At 38.5% G+C, this 21869-nt stretch overlaps 2 protein-coding genes across 2 annotated transcripts; one reads left to right on the top strand and one right to left on the bottom strand.

Annotated features, from left to right (window-relative positions):
* Positions 1 to 1366: 1366 nt before the first annotated feature.
* Positions 1367 to 8232, top strand: LOC117482284 (arachidonate 15-lipoxygenase B-like). The gene is made up of 15 exons (XM_034130348.1): positions 1367 to 1478; positions 1749 to 1926; positions 2142 to 2343; positions 3055 to 3130; positions 3341 to 3463; positions 3560 to 3663; positions 4552 to 4718; positions 4851 to 4994; positions 5456 to 5659; positions 5878 to 5964; positions 6081 to 6250; positions 6577 to 6698; positions 6823 to 6923; positions 7515 to 7685; positions 7882 to 8232. Exons 1-15 carry the CDS (start codon positions 1444 to 1446, stop codon positions 8059 to 8061), a joined length of 2064 nt encoding a protein of 687 aa, XP_033986239.1. The 5' UTR covers positions 1367 to 1443; the 3' UTR covers positions 8062 to 8232.
* Positions 8233 to 14940: 6708 nt separating this feature from the next.
* On the bottom strand, positions 14941 to 21805 carry LOC117481933 (arachidonate 15-lipoxygenase B-like). The gene is made up of 10 exons (XM_034129869.1): positions 21706 to 21805; positions 21420 to 21586; positions 21131 to 21274; positions 20188 to 20391; positions 20001 to 20087; positions 19745 to 19914; positions 16809 to 16930; positions 16584 to 16684; positions 15284 to 15463; positions 14941 to 15120 (listed from the first exon to the last, which is right to left on the bottom strand). The coding sequence occupies exons 1-10, from the start codon at positions 21803 to 21805 to the stop codon at positions 14941 to 14943; spliced, it is 1455 nt and encodes a 484-aa protein (XP_033985760.1).
* Positions 21806 to 21869: the final 64 nt, after the last annotated feature.

Genomic DNA, 21869 nt, shown 5'->3' with positions numbered 1-21869 from the left:
GGCTTTATGCAAAACATATCTTCATTCTTTTGGCTCTGGAAAGTAAAGTAGATCCCTCCCCCATGGACAAAGAGAAAACCAAGAGAAAAATGTAGGCTTACATCCTTGTATGTACATTTGTTTGTACGAGTTGACTTCCTTATTCCCCATTCTTCTGGCTGTGGGTGGCCAAATTGATTTAATCAAATCATCAAACATTTTTTCAATCTGGCAAAAGGTCAAATGATGGTAAATGGTAAATGAACTGCATTTCTATAGGGCTTTACCGTTCGTTATGACTCCTCAAAGCACTTTTACATAACTCATCGTTCACCCCTTCATACACATCCATACAAGGTGCCACCTGCTCAAGGGAACTAACATGCACTCAGGGATCAACCTGGGGTGAAGTATCTTGCCCAAGGACACATCGACATGGAACGACAGGTCTTTCAAATTGGAAGACCATCTACCTCCTGAGACACAGTCGCATGATTTGTGTATTTTTTTGGAATAGTTGCTTTGTCTTTGCCAAGCTGGCATTCCTTTTGTGTAGCATCTTAGCAAATAATTTCATTACTACTTAACCTTCTTTTCACCCATGTCCGGTATTGTTGTACAAAGGGTCAAATATGTATGGATATCCTTAGTTTCTTAGGACATACAGATAACACATATACGGACAATGAGGTCTTAAACTCCTAGATGCTAAAACCACGTTTTTGTCAAGTTAAATATGCAGGAACCCACGACCAATAAACATCTTGTGAATACACAAGATACGTAAAGTCATTATAAAATAGAGATCGTAATGAGGAAGCACTTTTCTAACAGGACTTTCCCCATACAGGTATAAAGTATCCAACAATACATGGTCAAAGATAAAATAAACGTATCGTTGTGGTTGACAAACAGCAGAAGGCAGAGAGGAACATGAGAAGCTAGGGATAAAAAGCTGGAAAGTATATATATATATATATAAATATAATAAATATAAAACATTTTAGAATATTTACTGTATATATATATATATATTGTGTGTGTGTATGTGTATATATATATATTTTGTGTGTGTGTGTGTGTGTGTGTGTGTGTGTGTGTGTGTGTGTGTGTGTGTGTGTGTGTGTGTGTGTGTGTGTGTGTGTGTGTGTGTGTGTGTGTGTGTGTGTGTGTGTGTGTGTGTGTGTGTGTGTGTGTGTGTAACTTTGATGTAGGGCAAAGTGTACAGCAGGTGAGCACACAACAGATTTCTACCAGGAAGTCGGCTTTATGCAAAACATATCTTCATTCTTTTGGCTCTGGAAAGTAAAGTAGATCCCTCCCCCATGGACAAAGAGAAAACCAAGAGAAAAATGTAGGCTTACATCCTTGTATGTAGAAAGTATCCAACATTCCACCACCATAGCCAACCATTTCTATCGCTAAGGAGTGGACACACACATATAAAAAGAGGAATCGGCAGACATGAGCCATTCACCAAAGGATTCTTGGTCTAACAGGTAACAGAGATGCTATATGATCTTTTTCTTTTAGCAAAGATTAGACTTATAAATAAGTGACAATTGACAAAAATAGTAGTATTTGTCATATTATCTTTTTTGCAAATGCCATTTTCATTGTATTACCAGTATTAATCCCAAATGTTCTGCCGTCAGGTTTGTCTTTTGCTTTCCAGTGTAAATATTGTTATATTTTGCATTCAGGTTTATCTAGTCACAGTCAACCCAAACTAGAGCTGAGCAACATCTTTATTATTGTCTCCCTTACAGGATTCTTCCTCTCTCCAGTGGGAAAATGGTTGATTTTGAAGTGACAGTATTCACTGCCAATATCGACTATGCTGGGACTTTAAACAATGTCTACATTGAGCTGGTGGGAACAGATGGGAATAGTGAACGCGAGTTGCTGATGGACTATCTTCGGACCTGGAACTTTATAAGAGGAGCAGTAAGTCTGTTATATCACAATCAATGTTTAAATAGAGACGGGCTTGTTATAACTCTCTGATAAGTCGGGTTTAGTTTTCTTCTTGAATTATGATGTTATAAAGTCATATCTGGTGGTTTGTGAATATATGTTAATGTGATACCTGTCCTGCTTCCACCAATATAAGAAATTGCCAAACAATTAATGTTCTCAAATCATTTCTGTCATTACTCCAGGTGTCTAGTTTTACAGTACCTTGCCCTGTCTCCATTGGAAAGCTGATCCAGATCAAGCTGGACAAACCGCGCTTCCTGTTCTTTGAAGACAATTGGTTTCCTAAAAAGGTGGAAGTGAAATCCCCTGAGGGAGACACCTACAACTTCCCCATCTACCGCTGGATCAATGACAGCGAGGTGCACTGCTTCAGAGAGGGAACAGGTTTGTGGAAATGTCTTAGTATGACATTATTTTATCCCTTATGCATGTCCCATCTACGCACACACTACCTAACAACAGGATTCAGAGATCTTTGAACACAAAGTTAACGTTAATGTGTTTTGCTGATTTATTTGTATATTCTGTCTCTTTCCTCAAAAAAGATAACTGAAACAAATACAGAATCACAATTAGCTTTTTTTTACAGAGTCAAATTACAGCACACATGATTTTTCATTAAATAAGGAGCCTCTATGCACACAACATGAAGCTACATTTAGCTCATGGTTTTTTACCTTAGCTCATTCAATTACCACAATGTAGTAGTATAAATTCAAAATAATTTAAAGGCCGATTTGCACAAAACACAGAAGAAATAACCAATTTACCAGCAAGGCTCATAACGTGGAGAGAAGCTATTCGTCCGACCACATGGTGATTTTCTTGAGATATAGTCTAATCATGATTGATCCCTAAACTAGAAATCACATGATCGGAACAGACCAGAGAGAAAACGTTCCTACTGTCATTACAAAATCTTACACCAGATGGGGCCAAAATCTATGAATTTGCAGGCAGCAGTCATGTAGTCATGTGCTATGACAGACATCCTGTCTGAAGACATTTGCAATCTGCTCTTTAAGGCTTCATTACATTCATGCCCACACTGTATAAATCACACATTTTGAACCTTGTTTAATCTCTTTCTTTAAGCTCTGACAGCCTGTAAAGATCCACATTCCAAGACAATACGGGAGCAGGAGATAAAACAGCGAGAGAGTGACTATTGGTGAGCGCCCAGACCCCTTACAATATAATATATATAAATATAACCATGATATGACATTTTTGCACCCGCCAGAGATCAGTAAAATGCGTTATACATTTGCATAAGTTTCATAATTGCAATATTGAATACATATGAGGTATATTAAGCATGCATACCCTAGATTAGAGACTATCTAAAGTTCATAACCTTCTCCTATTTCCTATTTCCCAGTTGGCATGATCATGCAGAGGGGTTACCCCATTGCATGAAGGCGGATAGCCTTTTTTCCCTGCCTTCTGCGCTCCGCTTCTCCTACACCAAGGACATAGAGCTTGCCTTCACTCTAGGGACAGGGTAAAGTCCTCAAATTAGATATCCATCCTTTTATGTACCTGTTTATTGAAAGGACTTTAAGATTCATAATAAAGTTACTCTTTCCTTTTTGTTTAGGCTAATTGAGCTCAAACTTGAGGGAGTGGCTGATTCCGTGGATGACTGGACTAAGATTGATGATATCAAAACAGTGTTCCCTTGCAGATCAACACAAATTTACGGTACTTAATGGTAGTTTAATAGACTTATATTGGATGAATACAAAATAAAAAAATAACATTACACTTTTCAATTTCACTTAAAATCTAAACAAATAATAAAATAAAACAAAATCACAAAATAAAAAGCAAGATAAAAATTAAAGCAGCAAGCAGTTATGAACAGGCCTTTGGACCTTCCCGCAGTTATGACAACATTAAACAAATGTAACACCGGATAAATCTAGAGACTTTGAAAACACCAACCGCACACCAAATCTGGAACGGGACGTGAAGAAGCGTGGGGGGCTTCCCGCTCCCCCTACTTTTGTCTCCTTTCCCAGACATAGTCCATTTATTGACCTTTATTTGGGGCTCAACTACACACCTGTGTAAAAATCTGTCCACAGACCGCCTTAAAGCCAGACATATAATACTCCGGGAAAACTACTCAAAACAGCGTGGTAGTTCCCACCGTAGGTGTTTCCAATAGCATATTTACCAATGAGAACAGTCACATTGAGTGGACTCAAAAGTGTAAACAATACCAGCGTTGCTGAAGGTAATGATGGAGTGATGACATTTTGGACAGACATGGATGTCAAATGTGACTTGATTTGCATGCAACCAGGAGGTGGTAATTGTAGTTTATTGCTGAGAAAAACCTTCTGGGTCTAATAGATTAGTTTTTTACTGAAAATAAATGTGACAGGCATGAAGAAGTTTCCAGATTTTAAGCTTTGCTCCTGAAAAGCTGTGACTTTGAAACAACCAGAAAACAGTGTCTCTGATTTTGAATTTAGTGTAACACATTTCAAATGCAGAGTAGTTAGGCTGATAATAGTTGAAGAGTAAGATTTTGTAGAAAGAAAATTAGAAACTCAACTAAGTTAAACTCTTTCATTTTTCCAGACTATGCCGAGGAACATTGGAAAGAGGATGCTTTCTTTGGCTACCAGTTCCTAAATGGTGTCAACCCCATGTTGATCCGACGTTGTTCAACTCTGCCCAAAAACTTTCCTGTCACTGATGAGATGGTCTTCTCCAGAGGTCCGTATACCTTGGCAGAGGAAATGAAGGTGAGTGTCTTGATACTCTCAGTATTAGAAACGTGTTTAGCCCAATGACATGTTGAATTAACAATTGCATGTCAAAATTACATGTTGATTTAGTATGTGTAATATCATCCTGTATTATCCTCTCGAAAACAGAAAGGCAACATATTCCTGTGTGACTTCAAGCTTCTGGATGGACTGAAAGCTAACATCATCAAAGAAAAGCAGCAGTACATGACGGCTCCCCTCGTCCTGCTCCACAAAACACCCGATGACAAGCTGATGCCACTTGCTATTCAGGTGAGATTAGCACTCAGGTATAGTCAATCGTTAAGATTCGGTTTATTGAGTAAAGTAGTTTATCAATTAAACTAAGTAGCAACCAAGCTGGTGTCTAGATGACAGCTATGAATTCCCTATTCAAGAAAAATCCATTAATTCACTATTGCCTGACCCTGAAGCATGTCAACATTCCCACTTAAAGCCATATTCAGTTTCACTTCGGTGAACTAGACAGTGACAAACTGAACAGTGTTACTGTTACCTGGGATTCAATGCAAATGTGAATTTCACGTGAAAAATAAAGAGAGCATCTAGCTGAAAAGCAGATTAAACCTATAGTAAATTCTTAAAATGTAAATGTTATTCCTGCATAAAATAAGAAATCCAACACAAGTCAGGTCAAATTCCTTTCCACAACATAAAATACCAAGGAACGTAGGGCTGCTGCTCTGAACCACACCCCCTTCCTTCTCCTGCAGCTGAAGCAGACTCCAGGAGAAGACAATCCCATCTTCCTGCCTACTGATTCTGAGTACGACTGGTTGATGGCCAAGATTTTCGTGAGAAGTGCAGATTTCAACCTGCATCAACTCAATGTTCACCTGCTGCGCACACATCTGCTGGCTGAAGTCTTCACGGTGTCTCTGATGCGCAACATTCCCATGGTGCATCCACTGCACAAGGTAGCTGAAGAGAGAAAACTAAACTTATTGTTGCCAGTTTTTGTTGTTGAAGGTTTTTTAGTTGATGAGCTTTTGTGTCTTCCTAATTTAATTCATTACATTGATGTAGTGTCTATATATTTCAAGCATTACACACAGCTAAATGGTATAGTAGCAACAACGTTTCTTAATTTGAAATAATTATAATTTCACTAAAGACAGTTCACTCTGTCCTTCAGCTGCTGTTGGCTCACACATGGGACACCTTGGAAATCAACTACTTAGCTCGAAATCAACTAATATCTAAGAATGGAACTTACACCGAGGTATGAAAGAAAAATCACACCATCAGTAAACCATTACCTAAGCAATGTTTTACTTTTTAAATGTACAGTATTTGTCTCTTACTATATTCCTTACATTTTTTTACATTGTTTCCTAGTTTGCAGCGGCTGGTGGGGAGGATATGATGAAACTCCTGAAGCGATCACTGTCCTCATTGACCTACAGCTCCCTCTGCATACCAGAGGACATCACTGAGCGTGGCCTGCAGACTGTGCCCAACTTCTACTACAGGGATGATGGACTCGAGCTCTGGGGTATCATCCAAAGGTAGTGTCTTAATATTAGAAATATCAAAACCAAAATCCTGCTGTCGGTTCTAGCTTTCGTTATAATCTTCATCATTACCACTTCAATCAAGAAAAAGTCACAGAACGTAAAACCATGAATTGCCCTTTTTAAATGTCTGTTTATGTATTGCTTGAAAGAAAGAGATAAATTGTGTTAGTGCGATTCAAGAGGGGCTGGTAGGCATATATATTTATATAAACTCATGACACTAAACAGGTTGACATTAGTTGTCTTTCAACTACAGTGTGTAAAGAAGTAGAATTCTCAAGGCAGGTGTTATAAAAACATGTCTACATTTTCCAAAGGTTTGTGGAAAGAATGCTCAAGTTCTACTACAACAATGATGCCGAGGTCAAGAAAGACTCTGAACTGCAGAAATGGATTTCGGACATTTTTAAGCATGGATTTCTTTCCAAAGTATCCAGTGGTGAGCTTTACGAATAGCAGAATATACATCATAATCAATGTGCAAATTGATGTGCCATTATGTTATGATTGTTTAAACTGTTAGGCATCTTTTAGTAAAGCATTTACTTCCCTCTGGTTCTCAGGGATCCCACAGAGATTCACCACCGTGGAAGAGTTGGTGAAGTTTGTCACCATGGTGATCTTCACCTGCTCAGGACAGCACTCAGCTGTGAACTCTGGACAGGTGAAGCCTCTTAATATACTACAATTATTATGTATTTGTGTGGAATGGGTCAATGAGGTTTTGTAGTTTCTTTACTGAAAAGAGAGTTACATGACATTAAAAAGAGTAAACGACCATGTTAGCAGGTCTGGGAGGCTGCACGTTGGTTCAAATATGCTTCAGATGCTAACATACATAAGGTATCATTTTTACTAAGATCTAAATCTTAGTTTTTAATGTAAGCTTATACTGTAGGCACAGATACAGAGTAAAGCTGAGACTGATGTGAATATCATTAGGTCTGCAGGTCATGAATCAAAGTATTTGACAACTAAAACATTTTATATAATGGTGGTGCTGGATTTGAAAGGTATCACGTCCATCCTGAGGTCGACATGAATATATGAACTTAATTGAATCGCAACAGAAGTCAATAAGATCCTTTGGGCTGTGCAGATGTTGGTTCCAATCAAAATTTCATGGCAATACATCGAATAGCTGTTGAAGTAGTTTAGTTGGCTAAAAGTAGTGGACACACTGGCCAACAAAGTGGGATGGTGTGGCTTCAAAAAGTATTATTCAGTCTTCATGCCAATCTTTTATTTATTGCAGTATGACTATGGTGGCTGGATGCCCAACAGTCCCTCCACAATGCAACGTCCTCCACCAACCAGAAAGGGGAAAACAAATCAGGACACGATGCTGCAGACATTACCCAACAAGGGTGTAACAGCTAACGCAATGGCCGCCTTGTGGCTACTCAGCAAATCATCGTCTGACTACGTAAGATTAAGATCATGATTTGTGTACATTTTGTTCAAATGTGATTAAACCAAAATATCGTCTTTTAGCTACTGAAAATCTTGTACACTTTCCACCACAGCAGTATATCTTACCCATAGTCTTTGATTGATAAACATTTGAATGTTAGTGGGAAAAAGTGTACTTGTGTATAACAATGTGTCATTGATGTCATCAGGTCCCTCTTGGCCAGTACCCAGAGGCCCATTTCAACGAGACGAATCCCTGCGAGCTGATAAAACACTTTCAAGGAATGCTTCAAGCGTTAAGTGCAAACATCAAAATCAGAAACTTGCCCCTGAAGGTCCCATACACATACATGGATCCAGAAAAGGTAGAAAATAGTGTGGCTATTTGAATATCAGAAGGTGTATGTTCCCGAGGTGCTGGCCAAATTCACCTTCATATTAACCAAAGTAGAAAAGGGGAAAAACTGCATGTTATTAAAGGGGACCTATCATGCAAAATGCACTTTTGTACGTCTTTTATACATGAATATGTGTCCCCGGTGTTCCAGGGAACTCACCAAGTGTCAGAAAACACAACCCTCTCTCTTTTCCTCCACACCCAAATCTCTAAAAACGGGGCTGCAACGGATCTGATACAGACTGATACAGATTTGAACATTTCTCTGATGTCAGGACGGAGGAGCTCCGCCTATATGGCCAACTCTCCACCTATCAGGGGAATGAGAGGTTGCCGTGGCATGGTAACAGCATGGTAACATGACGCTCGTAACTCGGCCCCCTCCTTTGCAGGGGGGCGTGGTCAGCTGCAGCGCATGCAAAGACAGGGTGGAGGAGAGCAAAATAGAGCGAAATGAGGCATGGCTAAAATGCATGATCTGTTTGGTATTTTGAAAAATAAAACGTATAAATATACCTTATATAGGTATGGCCCTACAATATATTATTCAAATATAGCATGATAGGTCCACTTTAAATAATGTTGGTGTGGGGGAAGGAAACAATACTGCGTCTGATCATTGAGTGATGATCTGGGACATTTTTTTAACAGCCTGATTGATAAAACGGAAAATGTACAGTTTTAAATCATAATCGACATGTTATTTCTTCTTATTGGGCCATTAATCAATACACAGGGTATCTTAACTAAATAAATAGCTCCTGGAAAAATATTATTTTGCATTACAACTGTAAGACTTAAATAAAATGTGCCTTATTACTTATGGTAATAATGAAAAAATAAATATTTGTAGAGGGAATTTTGTTTTGCCATATTCACTACATGCCGTGTAATGTATCTGTATGTATACAAAAAACAGTTAGTGAGAAGTTTCTTATGATATCCATCTTTCATGGACGAAATGGGACAATTCTAACGTGTTTGTTTAAACTTGTATGTGATATGGAAAATGTAATAAACATGGTGTGGGTCCTCTGAATATAAAAGTCATGTGGTGGATTTTTGGTTCCCCGAGAGACGCAACTTGGTTTAATTACTTATACTTATTTATATGATTAATAATGATATTAAATATGTGAATACACTTTTTTTGGTAATGATTATTAATTCCTTCTGATAGTCATTTTAGTTCCCTTATTGAGCAAATGACCCTACTTCTTTAAGTGACTCTTTATGTATGTCAAAGCTACAGATTCAATAGGATTAAGGAAATGTTATTAATTATTAATTGTATTTAACTATTTCTGGACACAGGTATAGTTATGTTGACATGTTGATATTACAGGTCCGGCCTTTATTATTAAACAAAAATAAAAATCTCTAAAACTTGCTTAGAGGAACCTGTGCACTTGAAGCACAGCTGAAGTAAGAAACAATGCAAGGAGTGCAAATACAAAATATATAAATAAATAAGGTACCCTTATTGCACATAATGCATGTCCCATATTATCCCGTATAATAAAATAATAAAATAAAAGTGTGAGTGACTAGCAAACGATGGAGAGGGTGACGGTTATTGTCACATGCTGCAACATGTTGTGCAGCATCCTCTTTTAAGACAACACAAACATATAATCAGGCTCCTCCCTCAGGAGCCCAACATCCTAGAGAACTTGTTAAATCTGTGGGTGTGGGCTGCCCTCACCCTGCCGCCCCAGCACATTACAAAGAAGACTACAGCAACTGGCTTAAACAAAAGGGTAGAACATCCTCCACACTCTGTAGACATTGAAAGTAGACTCAGCAGTGATTTACAACAACAACAAATGCACTTATTCATAAGTATTTTTCTAAAAACAATCTGATAAATAATCCGAGGGTTTATTTGCAATTTAAAGATTTTAATCAATGGCTTTTTGGTCAACATGTTTATTAACAGGTTATGTGTTTTACTGTCTTTTGAACACATGAAGACAACATATAAACAAGAAGATACTCTTTTACTCTTAACCATTTTATGTTGTTCCATTTTTGTTTTATGTGAACGTTTTTCTGTTGCATATAGTGTTGCTAATTGTTGTTGCTGGTCTTCAGCTTGTGTGTAAACTTGATCAACAAAGACAGTAGGTGGAAGAGAGTTTGTGCAGAATCTGTTGCTATCAAGAAGAGGTAGAAAAGTGAGACGTGTGGTGTGACGTAGCGGGAGAAGTTGGGAGTGCGAGATTGAGAGCAGCTGGTGGAATGGCGTCTTTGAGTCCTGGAGAGGAGGATATGGAAAGTGCATCTGAAGGAGAAGGAGGATGGAATGAAGTAATAACAAAGAGTTCAAGAAAGAAGATAGACATGTCAAGTGACAGTCTCAGTGAGTCTGATTCGCAGAATGAAATAAAAAGAGTAAAGCAAAGGATTGAGAATGAAGAGTGGAAAGTGATTGTGGAGTTTGGTGAGCAATCCGCAGTTAAGCTACATCCAGTGGCCCTGACTAAAGCGATTCACAAAGAAATTGGATCGATAAAGCAAGCAAGATTTCTGAGCAAAGGACGGATGTTGGTAGAAATGATAAATGCAAAACAACAGGAAAAGTTGCTGAAAATGAAGACCCTGAATGAAGTTCGAATTAAATGCCATGTTCCTGGAGCAAATCGGAAAATACTTGGAGTGATCAGTGGAGTTCCGATAGAAATCAGCATGGAAGAACTCAAGAAAGAAATTAAAGGGGGCAAAGTGTCTGTAGTTAAAATAAAATTATAAAATGCAATAACGTGCTTTAACCAGTAGGTGTCCCTTTCTATCAGCTGTGCACCGTTATGGCGTAAATACAGCCTATCTACCAATTGGATCAAATATAAAAGTCAGCCGAATTAGTGTTGATACTGCAAGGAGACGTATTGTGTGAAAAGAAATGTAAGATGTTGTTAATTGCTGATATATTTAAGATCCACGTCAAGTTTTCAGTTTTGGCGGCAGTTCCTGTTTGTCTAGAAGTCTTGTCATCAGGGCTCTATAAATAGAGTTAACTACGGCAGATATGTAATATTTAATGCAGCCGAAACGTGTATTACAATGCCGTTATGTGATTACTTTCAAAGAGAAAAGCAAGCACACTTGGAATAATGTATTATTTAATTTTTGTATACAGTCTATGGTTGCTACAGAGGATTGTGGGTAATGTCCGTCAAACTTCCGGGTTCCTCCATGGGATCTTATTTCGGAAAAAGTATGCATTGAAGTCAATGGAGAGAGAAAGATTATCTTTCGATCCCGTTTGAATTGTGCCACGAATTACACATATGATGTTTGTCAATCTTAAATAATAATTTCCATGTCAAAAAAGTCAGTTTGTCGTAAAACTGTTGAAATATAAGACTATGAAATGTGTGTGTATGTACAGCTCTCAACATGCCCAGACTTGTAGTGATTTTCACCTCTTTTAATACTTTTAAAAGTATTAATAAAAATACGGGGAATACGGATCTCGGGGTCTCCCTGCTCCCTGTGCGCAGATGCGACGCGTCATATGACGTCACATGTTTGGCATGTCTCGATTGAATATGCTTTATTTAAAACTAAAACAAGGACAATAAACAAAGCAGTCTTCACAACGGCCGGACAAAATACTTTGAGCCGCCCTATAGCCAAAGCCCGAGACACTGTTTAAAGCATAATAAAGACAATATATAGAGAGCATAATGGAAAATAACGTATCTATGCCACAATTTTAGATGCAGATTTTGTTAAACTAATACGTTTGCGCTGTGGACCAACACTATACATTGACAGGGAAAGGGTAGCAATAAAGATAACACCATTAAACAGTTACACAACATAACAGACATAATATCGATAGCAGCGTCCCTAGCAACCACCTTGGTAACAATGAAAACGTTGTATTTACACAATTTCCTGAAGTATTCTTCGTAATAACTAGCAAACTAAAGATCATGTACATCCACTGCCAGTGGCGGCCGGCCCATGGGGGCGCTAGGGGCGCCGCCCCCCCTCTTCCCACATTAAAAAAATATATATATATATATTTAAAAAATATATTTTTTATTTTAATTTTAATTTTTAATAAACAAGGTAAATATTATATAATTGGTATCAGTAAAATGTATAATCTACAATAAAATCTCGTTTAAAATTGTGTTACGATGTCTAAAGTTACTGATAAGTCACATGTTTCCTGCCTGGCCTTGCCCGTGTATCATTACTCCCTCTCGTCTGGGCGCTGTGCATAGCGCCCAGACGAGAGTGCAGCAAGTGCAGCAGAAGCCAACTGTTGCTATCTTTAAACTATGCCGCCGAAACATAATTTCAGCCAATCAGCGTCGTCAAATCTGATGGTCACAGGGCTCCTCCGTGAGCTCCCGGTGCGGTCTGTGAGTTGTTTGGACTCGTATCCAAGGAGACAAAACAGGAAGCTGTCATACACTCTGGAAGCTACCATTAGCAGCTAATGAAAACTCAGTTTTTTACATAAAAATTGAATTATGGATCATCAATCATTTTTCAAAGTGACAGACACATTGGATTAACCTATGGATTAACCTTCAGCTGCGTTTTTCTCGTTTTTGATCAGAATTGTTATTCTGCAAAAGGTGAGCATATCTCCATGTTTTGCTACCTAAAGCTACGTCGTGTGATGTCTGTATTTGCTTCCCCTGTCGCGAGTTCTGATCGCTCAGTGATGATACTTATATTTCTAGAATATGTGGAATCTCAGCTTGTAAGCTTGTTTGTGCATATCCGATAAGTATATCGATTGATTTATACCTAGAGTGCGTTAGCATTTTTTCGCTCAGGGCTTATTTAGACGCTTCTTGTGAGACTTGTGTTTTGTTTCTGTAAACATGGTTCATATCATCAGTTAGATGCGTTTCCTCTGAGTAGGACACATGAATAGTTTATTACATTTTAAGAAGCCCTGAGACACAGTTTCGTGAGAAAAAAAACGGGGGAAAAAAGCCCCTTAACAGGTTAAATGGGAATTAAATCAGTGTTCCCAAAGCCCCGGTGTTCTGCAGTTTGTGTGGGCCTACTGTACTGTTGCACAGTTTATGCTGTAGAAACTATGTCCAGGACAAGGTGTTTGGAAGTTTTGGAAGTTTCATAGCTAACCACACTGAAGTTATGGAGGTATTGATCAGTCTTCTCATATTTTTAAGCCTCAAATTGTCCTTCTCCCCCCCTCTAACATCACCAGAAGTCATGATTTAAGGGGTCTTTTCTAAAAAAAAATTACCGGGGGAGCATCCCCCCGGACCCCTCTAGTATTGTTTGATCACCATTTCCACAGCCCCACCTAAAATATTTTCCACCAGCCGCCACTGTCCACTGCACACATAATCTGAAATAACAACTCATATTTCTCGCATCAAATGACATCAAAACGCATTTTAATGGCCAAACTAACCTTAAAATAGGCATTTTCTACCGAGAATAAAACGAAGGTCGGCCATGTTTTTTTATTTCTGCGGAGAGAAAGTTGAAGATCACGTGACATAGACGCCAGCCATTGGAAATGAATGGTGAAACAAAACGTAGGGATCCTACAATTTCAGAGGCGTTTTTGTAGAAATACTACGTCCCAAGTTGTGGACCAACGTAGTTATTACACGTTTAGATGTGAGACTGGGTTGGTTCGCCACTAGTGTTATGTTGGCTCATATAGGCCGTTTTTTTATTGATTTTAATTTGATAAAAGATTAGACACAAAATGAATTATTTAAAAGAGGATGCTGCACAACATGTGGAGCGTTGTGGACAATAACCGTCAGTCACTCACACTCCTTTTTAGTTTTACGGGATAATATGGGACATGCATTATGTGCAATAATGTTATGTTACTTGCATGCCTGCTTATATCTTTTGACATATTTCTGATTTCGACCTTATTTATATTTTTGTATTTGCACACTTTGCATTGTTTCTTACTTCAGCTGTGCTTCAAGTGCACAGGTTCCTCTAGAGCAAGTTTTAGAGATTTGAATTTTAGTTTAATAATAAAGGCTGGACCTGTAATGTCAACATGTCAACATAACTATACCTGTGTCCAGAAATAGTTAAATACAATTAATAACTAATAACATTTCCTTAATCCTATTGAATCTGTAGCTTTGACATACATAAACAGTCACTTAAAGAAGTAGGGTCATTTGCTCAATAAGGGAACTAAATTGGCTATCAGAAGGAATTAATAATCATTACAAAAAAAAGTTAATTAATATATTTAATATCATTATTAATCATATAAATAAGTATAAGTAATTAAACCAAGTTGCGTCTCTCGGGGAACCAAAAACCCACCACATGACTTTTATATTCAGATGACCCACACCATGTTTATTACATTTTCCATATCACATACAAGTTTAAACAAACACGTTGGAATTGTCCCATTCGTCCATGAAAGATGGATATCATAAGAAACTTCTCACTAACTGTTTTTTTTATACATACAGATACGTTAAACGCATGTAGTGAATATGGCAAAACAAAATTCCCTCTACAAATATTTATCTTTTCATTATTACCATAAGTAATAAGGCACATTTTATTTAAGTCTTACAATTGTAATCCAAAATAATATTTTTCCAGGAGCTATTTATTTTGTTAAGATACCCTGTGTATTGATTAATTGGCTAATAAGAAGAAATAACATGCCGATTATGATTTAAAACTGTACATTTTCCGTTTTATCAATCAGGCTGTTAAAAAAAATTCCCAGATCATCACTCAATGATCAAACGCAGTATTGTTTCCTTCCACCACACCAACATTATTTAATAACATGCAGTTTTTCCCCGTTTCTACTTTGGTTAATATGAAGGTGAATTTGGCCAGCACCTCTGGAACATATTCCTTCTGATATTCAGATAGCCACACTATTTTCTACCGTTTCTGGATCGATGTATGTGTATGGGACCTTCAGGGGCACGTTTCTAAGACGGATGTGTGCACTCAATGTTTGAAGCTCTCCTTGATAGGCCTTCATCAGCTCGTAGGGGGTCGTGTCGTCAAAGTCGGCATCAGGGTAGTGGCCAAGATGTACCTGATGACATCAATTATACATCAAAAAATAAATGTTCCTGCTCAAATTTAAATGTATATCAAACATAAAATAACATCTGGCAATATATATATAATGCTAATAATATTAATTGATTTGATACAGCATCTGAACATCTTGAGGTGATATAGGTAATTTATTTCACAGGAAGTTTTGGGCACTTGCCCAAGTGGCTGAGTAGCCACAAGGTGACCATTGCTTTAGCTGTCTGACCCTTGTTAGGCAATGTCTGCAGCATTGTTTCCTCACTTGTTGTCCCCTTTCTGGTTGGTGGAGGAAGTTGCATTGTGGAGGGAGCGTTGGGCATCCAGCCACCATAGTCATACTGCAATGAATTAATATTTTTTTGCCATTACATTTAAAACAAAATATGTGCAGACATTAATTGTCCAGAGAGGATGTGGAGAGGAGATGACAGAGTTTTCTGTAGTGCCTCCTTGACGTTCAATGTTTTTCTAAAGAAATATCTTCACTATTAAGAAAGAAAAGAAGAAGAAGACAGAGCCACATGCAGGATAGGAGAGGTGGCAGAGTGAAGAGGCTAGGGAGCAGTTACCAGGAGATGAACTGGCTCCAGCTACCAGTGCACACTCCTCATTTTCTTTTGGTCTGATCGGACTAACCCTTCGGTTCCCAGGCCAAGTCCCTGAGACTGAGCCAATGCCGCTCTTATTATATAGTATATTATATTATATATCCCTCAGCCCTGTGTCCTGGATATTTTGTGTTAGCTCTTTCTGCTACTATGGTAAAGCAGCGTTCAGTTATTATGCTCCAAATATCTGGAACAAACTCCCAGAAACCTGCAGGTCCGCTACAACTCTTACTACTTTTAAATCCAGGCTGAAGACTTATCTTTTTGCCGCTGCTTTTAATTGAACTATTCACATCTTAAACTGCACTGTAACTTTTTTATTCATGTATTTTTTCTTTTAATGTTTATTTTATTATCTTTTCTTTTTAATTACTGTTTTTAAATGCCTTTGTCTGAATGTCTTTCATTCTTGTAAAGCACCTTGAATTGCCTTGTGTTCAAAGGTGCTATATAAACTTGCCTTGCCTTGCCTTGCCTTACTACATCCACAAACTCACAGTACCTGCCCGTTTTGCAATAAAACCTTTTTTAAGTAATACAACTCCTGTTTCTGTTCTCATTGTTTTGCATTGTGGGTTCAATCCAGTTGCTCTTGTGAGTTTAACAGCATGTTATAGTTTGTTGGTTTTGGCTTAAAGCCTCACTGTGTCTATCTACAGCCTTGCTGACTTGCTAACATAGCTTTCAAATATTATTTATTTCAAAGACTTGCTTACAATCCTCTAAGTCTAATGTAATGTGTTTTAACATAATTCATCCATCGTTCTCCAGAAGAGAAAAATACTAATAAAACCTCATTTACCCATTCCACACAAAAACATAATAATTGTGGTATATTAGGAGGCTTTACCTGTCCAGTGTTCACGGCTGAGTGCTGTCCTGAGCAGGTGAAGATCACCATGGTGACAAACTTCACCAACTCTGCCACAGTGGTGAAGCTCTGTGGGATCCCTGAGAACCAGAGGGAAGTACTGTAAATGCTTTACTAAGATGCCTTTTTTTAAATAATCATATTACAATGGTACATAACTGTGCACAGTTATTATCTAAAACATGTAGCTTTTCTTTAGCCCACCTGTTGATGATCGGGAAAGAAATCCATATTTGAAGATTTCTGAAATCCAATCCTGCAGATGTTCGTCCTTCCAAACCTCGGCATTACTCTCGTAGTGGAAGCTGAGCATTCCCTGCACAAACCTGAAATGTAAAACACATTTCTAGCTGGTGTATTATACACACTGCACTAGTATGACACTCTGTAGAGCAGGGGTCTCCAACCTTTCTTCATCTGAGAGCTACTTTGAAAAAATGAAAGTGGCCAACAGCTACTTGCATCACATCGCTTACATTTATTCACATAGCCCTCATCAGTTGAATTAAGCTATACTTTTGTAGACGTGTGAAATTGCAATACCTAAAGCTTATCACAAATCTTAACTTCACATCAAGGTCCAAGAAAACGAAAATGTCTCACATATTATTATGGCCCACGTAAGTACATCACTGAGAATTCACATAAATGTCCTTAATCACCACCTTACAAGCATCTTATGGCAAATAAGTGCATTCACTCTTTTTCACAGTTAGTGAGATGACTGGCACTGCATGGAGTCCACCATACAGGTGTATGCTGGAGTGTACCCACTTAGGTTCACTCTAATAGAGTCATTTAAATGTTCATCAGTCAGTCTTGTTCTGTATTTAGATTTCATGACATTCATGTCAGAAAAAGCTGCTTCACAAAGGTATGTAGAGCCAAATAAAGTAGACATTTTCAGTGCTGCTTGGTGAATGTTCTTATAGTTTTCTGGGTCTACAAGGCTCCAGAAATGTTGTGAGTTTTGCTGAGACTTAAGCTGAACATTATTTTGGAGATTTATAACCTCCATCTCCACAGGATTGACAGTGAACAGTTCAGCCATCTTTTTCTTCTTCTTCTTCGTCTTTACATTAAATTATAAACCATAATAATCCATAATAAATCAATTGTATAGGTCTAGCCTATTATCTTATTGTTATTATGTTATTATGTTGCATTGTTGGAGAAGCCTGTGACATAAGATTTTCAACTACATAATTACTCTGTAGCTATGTCAGATTGACAATAAAGAACCTTGAACCTTGAACCTAGCCTCCCTATATCTGTGTGTGAAATTGTTCCATCCTCAAAAACAAAAAACTAATACTTCTGCAGTCTAGCTGCAGCTTCTAGCAACGGTCTTCTGTTAAAAAAAGACACTGAATGTCTTGAATGTGGCATCACAAACATGACTTGAGTCTGAACCTTTATATATACAGTCTATGGTCTGAACACAGCAGACAACAGGAGTATTTACAACAGCATTATAAAAACAAAAATAGTGCATGTGGGTGCACACTTACATTCTCTGTCTTACTGTTACATAAATCCCATGAATGTATGAGATTAAGTTAGCTTCATTATATCTCAATCAGTGATTAAGTGAATAATAAAGTTTCTATCGGGTCACTATCAGCCTGTCACTCATTATTTTCAGGGAGGGGGCGGGGTTTGGAGGAACGGAGAGGAGACGGTGATCGCGGAAGCTTTCCTCCTGCCTTCACAAACTTTACACAAGTATTTATCAACTGAAAATAGCAAGAAGACGTGTTGAAGAGCCCTGCTGTAGAGACATCATTGAATGGCCCATTCCTTTAGAAGAGTCAGGTCTGTGCTTTTGAAGATTTTGGTGAAATATTTGACAAAGAAGATCCTCACTTTGAGGAATAGTTTGACATTTCTTAAGACATGCCAATGTAGCTTTTTTGCTGAGTGCCAGCTTAACCTGGCTTCCATGATGCATACCACCAATGGGTGTCACTCTGTTATGAAAATTGGTGCCTCAGCCTACAGTGGGGTTACTCAATAAGCACACTAACACATACTGTAACACATCCACCAACAGTTGTAAGATTATCAGGTTCTTCCACTAATCCTACACACACACACACACACACACACACACACACACACACACACACACACACACACACACACACACACACACACACACACACACACACACACACACACACACACACACACACACACACAGAGCAAGAGAGAGAGAGAGCAAATCAATATATTAACCTTATATCGTTTTGTTTTAGTTTTTCCTGCCCCACCATTTTTTATCCATGTTTGACAACAGTCATGTGACCATTGTAATGTGAGTAACCATGGACGCCGCTGGATAGTCATACTGGGTTCACAATTATTGTACGTTCTGCTAGCTAGCTACACCACTGGGTTCCCAGAAATACACCCACCAACTGAAAACGAATAAACGGTTCTCAAGATGGTAGATGTAAATAAACCTTCTCAAAGTGTTGGGAACCAATTGGTTTTATAGGTGTATGTTTGACACTTTAAGGAATCTTAGGCCCAGGCTCCACGGGAACGCATACGGCAAAACGCATAGGATTAACGCAAACGCAATCGCCAAAAAGCTTCCGTCCACACGCAATATACACCGGATAGTGTCTTGCCACACGAGACAGCTCCGTTTAGATCCAACCGCTGGAAAAGCTGCAGTACATATGCCGAGCCTGTACGTGGCGCTGTAACTTCCTCCACAAAAGCAGCGAAGAAGAATGGTTGTCATGGCTGCACTTCTGTTTATTCTCTCTTAAAGTCTTTGTAGCCAGGCCTCATGAACCAAAATATGGAGCACACTTCTGCAGATGGGGAATGGAACACAATAAACTCTAATTCTGCATTTGTATTTTCAAGTTGCTTTACTGCAGGACTAGTGCTCTTTGCTGGGGCAATAACTGCATTAAAACAGATCCATAGCCTTTGTGCGTGCCAGCGGATCTATCCTTTATTCATTGACATAATTAGTTTTATGTGATTCAGTTGTTTGTTTGTTTCAAACAAACCTACCCCTAAGCATCATCTGAGTCTTTATCGCATGGCAACTACAATATACATTATTTGCATCCCTAGCACATATTATTATTGCAGAATAGAAACTGCCTACACTATGATACCTTTGGATGATACCCCAGAGCTTGAGTCCATCATCCCTGTAGTAGAAGTTGGGCACAGCCTCCAGGCCACGCTCAGTGATGTCCTCTGGTATGCAGAGGGAGCTGTAGGTCAATGAGGACAGTGATCGCTTCAGGATGGTCTTCAAAGCCTCTCCACCAGAAGATACAAACTAGGGAACAGTCAATATTTCGGGATATAAACAGACAAAACAGACAAATACTGTACATGATATTAAAAAAGTTGGTCTTTCCGTACCTGTGAGAAAGATCCATTCTCAGATATGAGGTGGTTTCGAGCTAGTACGTTGATTTCCAGAGTGTACCGATTGTGAGGTAGGAGCAGCTGGAAAGAGGGAACTCTGTTAGTTGCTATTAAATGCTAACAAAGAAAGCAAGTTGAAAAAATACAGCTACAGTTAATCAAGTATTATTATTCCAGGTACCTTATGCAGTAGATGTTCTCTTGGCACATTGCGCATCAGTGACACTGTGAAGACTTCAGCCAGCAGATGTGTCCGCAGCAGGTGACCATTGATTTCATGCAGGTTGAAATCTGCACTTCTCACAAAAATCTTGGCCATCAACCAGTCGTACTTAGAATCAGTAGGCAGGAAGATGGGGTTGTCTCCTGCTGGAGTCTGCTTCAGCTGCAGGAGAAGGAAGGGTGATGTGGTTCCTTCAATCCATTGATCCATTTTCTGTAATTGTTGTTTCTTTGCCTATTTACTATAACTTTTCTCTGCTTTTCAATCAATCTGTTAATCGCTTAAATATGGAAGTTAGTCCACGTACTGTGACTTAATTCACTGCTTAGGTCATCAATACTCCTATATCTTTACATAGAAAGTAGTTTCATAGCAACTATGTTGCTCAGGAGGAAGAGCGCCGTCCACCAATTGTCGGGTCAATGGTTTCAATAGTGCCCTCGGACAAGAAGCTGATCCCTAAATTGTTCCCGATGGAATGAATGGCCAATTGGGGTGTATATTAGTCTCCCCTAATTAGTGTGTGGATGGATCAATGCTGACATGAGAGTAAAGCGCTTTTATTGGTGCCAGAGACTGGAAAAGTGCTATATATATATATATATATATATATGTACTGCATTTATATAGAACCTTTAAGGGGAAATATACATTTTCATTGAAGCCCATGTCAGACCAAAGGGTTCACTTTAGAGTAGCAGCCCCACGTTCCTTTGTCTTTTATACATCAATGCTTTTGTGTCTTGTAAAAAAAAGTTGATCCGACTCAACTATTCCTGCCTGGCTCTGGCTCAAGCAGGAATAAATAAACGTAGAGGCCGACTTCTTCTACAGTTTGAATGGTAGTTGAATCAATCAATGCATAGATCTTTTATGTTAGCTACTTGAGTGCAAATCTCACCTGAATAGCGAGTGGCATCAGCTCATCATGAGGTGTTTTATGGAGCAGGACGAGGGGAGCCGCCATGTACTGCTGCTTCCCATCAATGATGTTTGGTGTCAGTCCATCCAGAAGCTTGTAGTCACACAGGAATATGTTGCCTTTCTGTTTTAGAGAGGATGAGTAACAATTTGAATCACATCAACACAGTATATATTACACATACTAAATGAACATGTCATTGTGACAGACAATTCTTAATTCACCATGTCATTGGGCAAAACACTACTGAGAGTATCAAGACACTCACCTTCATTTCCTCTACCAAGGTATACAGACCTCCGGAGAAGACCATCTCATCAGTGACAGGAAAGTTGTTGGGCAGAGCTGAACAACGTCGGATCAACATGGGGTTGACACCATTTAGGAACTGGTAGCCAAAGAAAGCGTCCTCTTTCCAATGTTCCTGGACCCGGCCTGGACAAAAGAGCTGCACTTAGTTGAGTTTATGATTTTCTTTTATAAAAATCTTCCACATGATTTACCATTTTCGGTTACAAAATCAATTAATAATTAGAAAATCTATGATTGTACACCTGATAAGGAGTTCTTGGTCCATAATATTGCCTTGATATGATCAAGATCAGTCCAGTTCTCTTTGGAATCAGCAAGTCCCCATAGCTTCATCTCACCCATACTAGAAAAAAAACCTTTATTAAAATACAATCACTGTATTTGTAGGTAGGTAGGTAGGTGTTTT

This window comes from Trematomus bernacchii, unplaced genomic scaffold (assembly GCF_902827165.1).
Source record: "Trematomus bernacchii unplaced genomic scaffold, fTreBer1.1, whole genome shotgun sequence".
Taxonomy (NCBI): Eukaryota; Metazoa; Chordata; class Actinopteri; order Perciformes; family Nototheniidae; genus Trematomus; species Trematomus bernacchii.
This window is presented reverse-complemented; position numbering and strand designations above follow the sequence as displayed.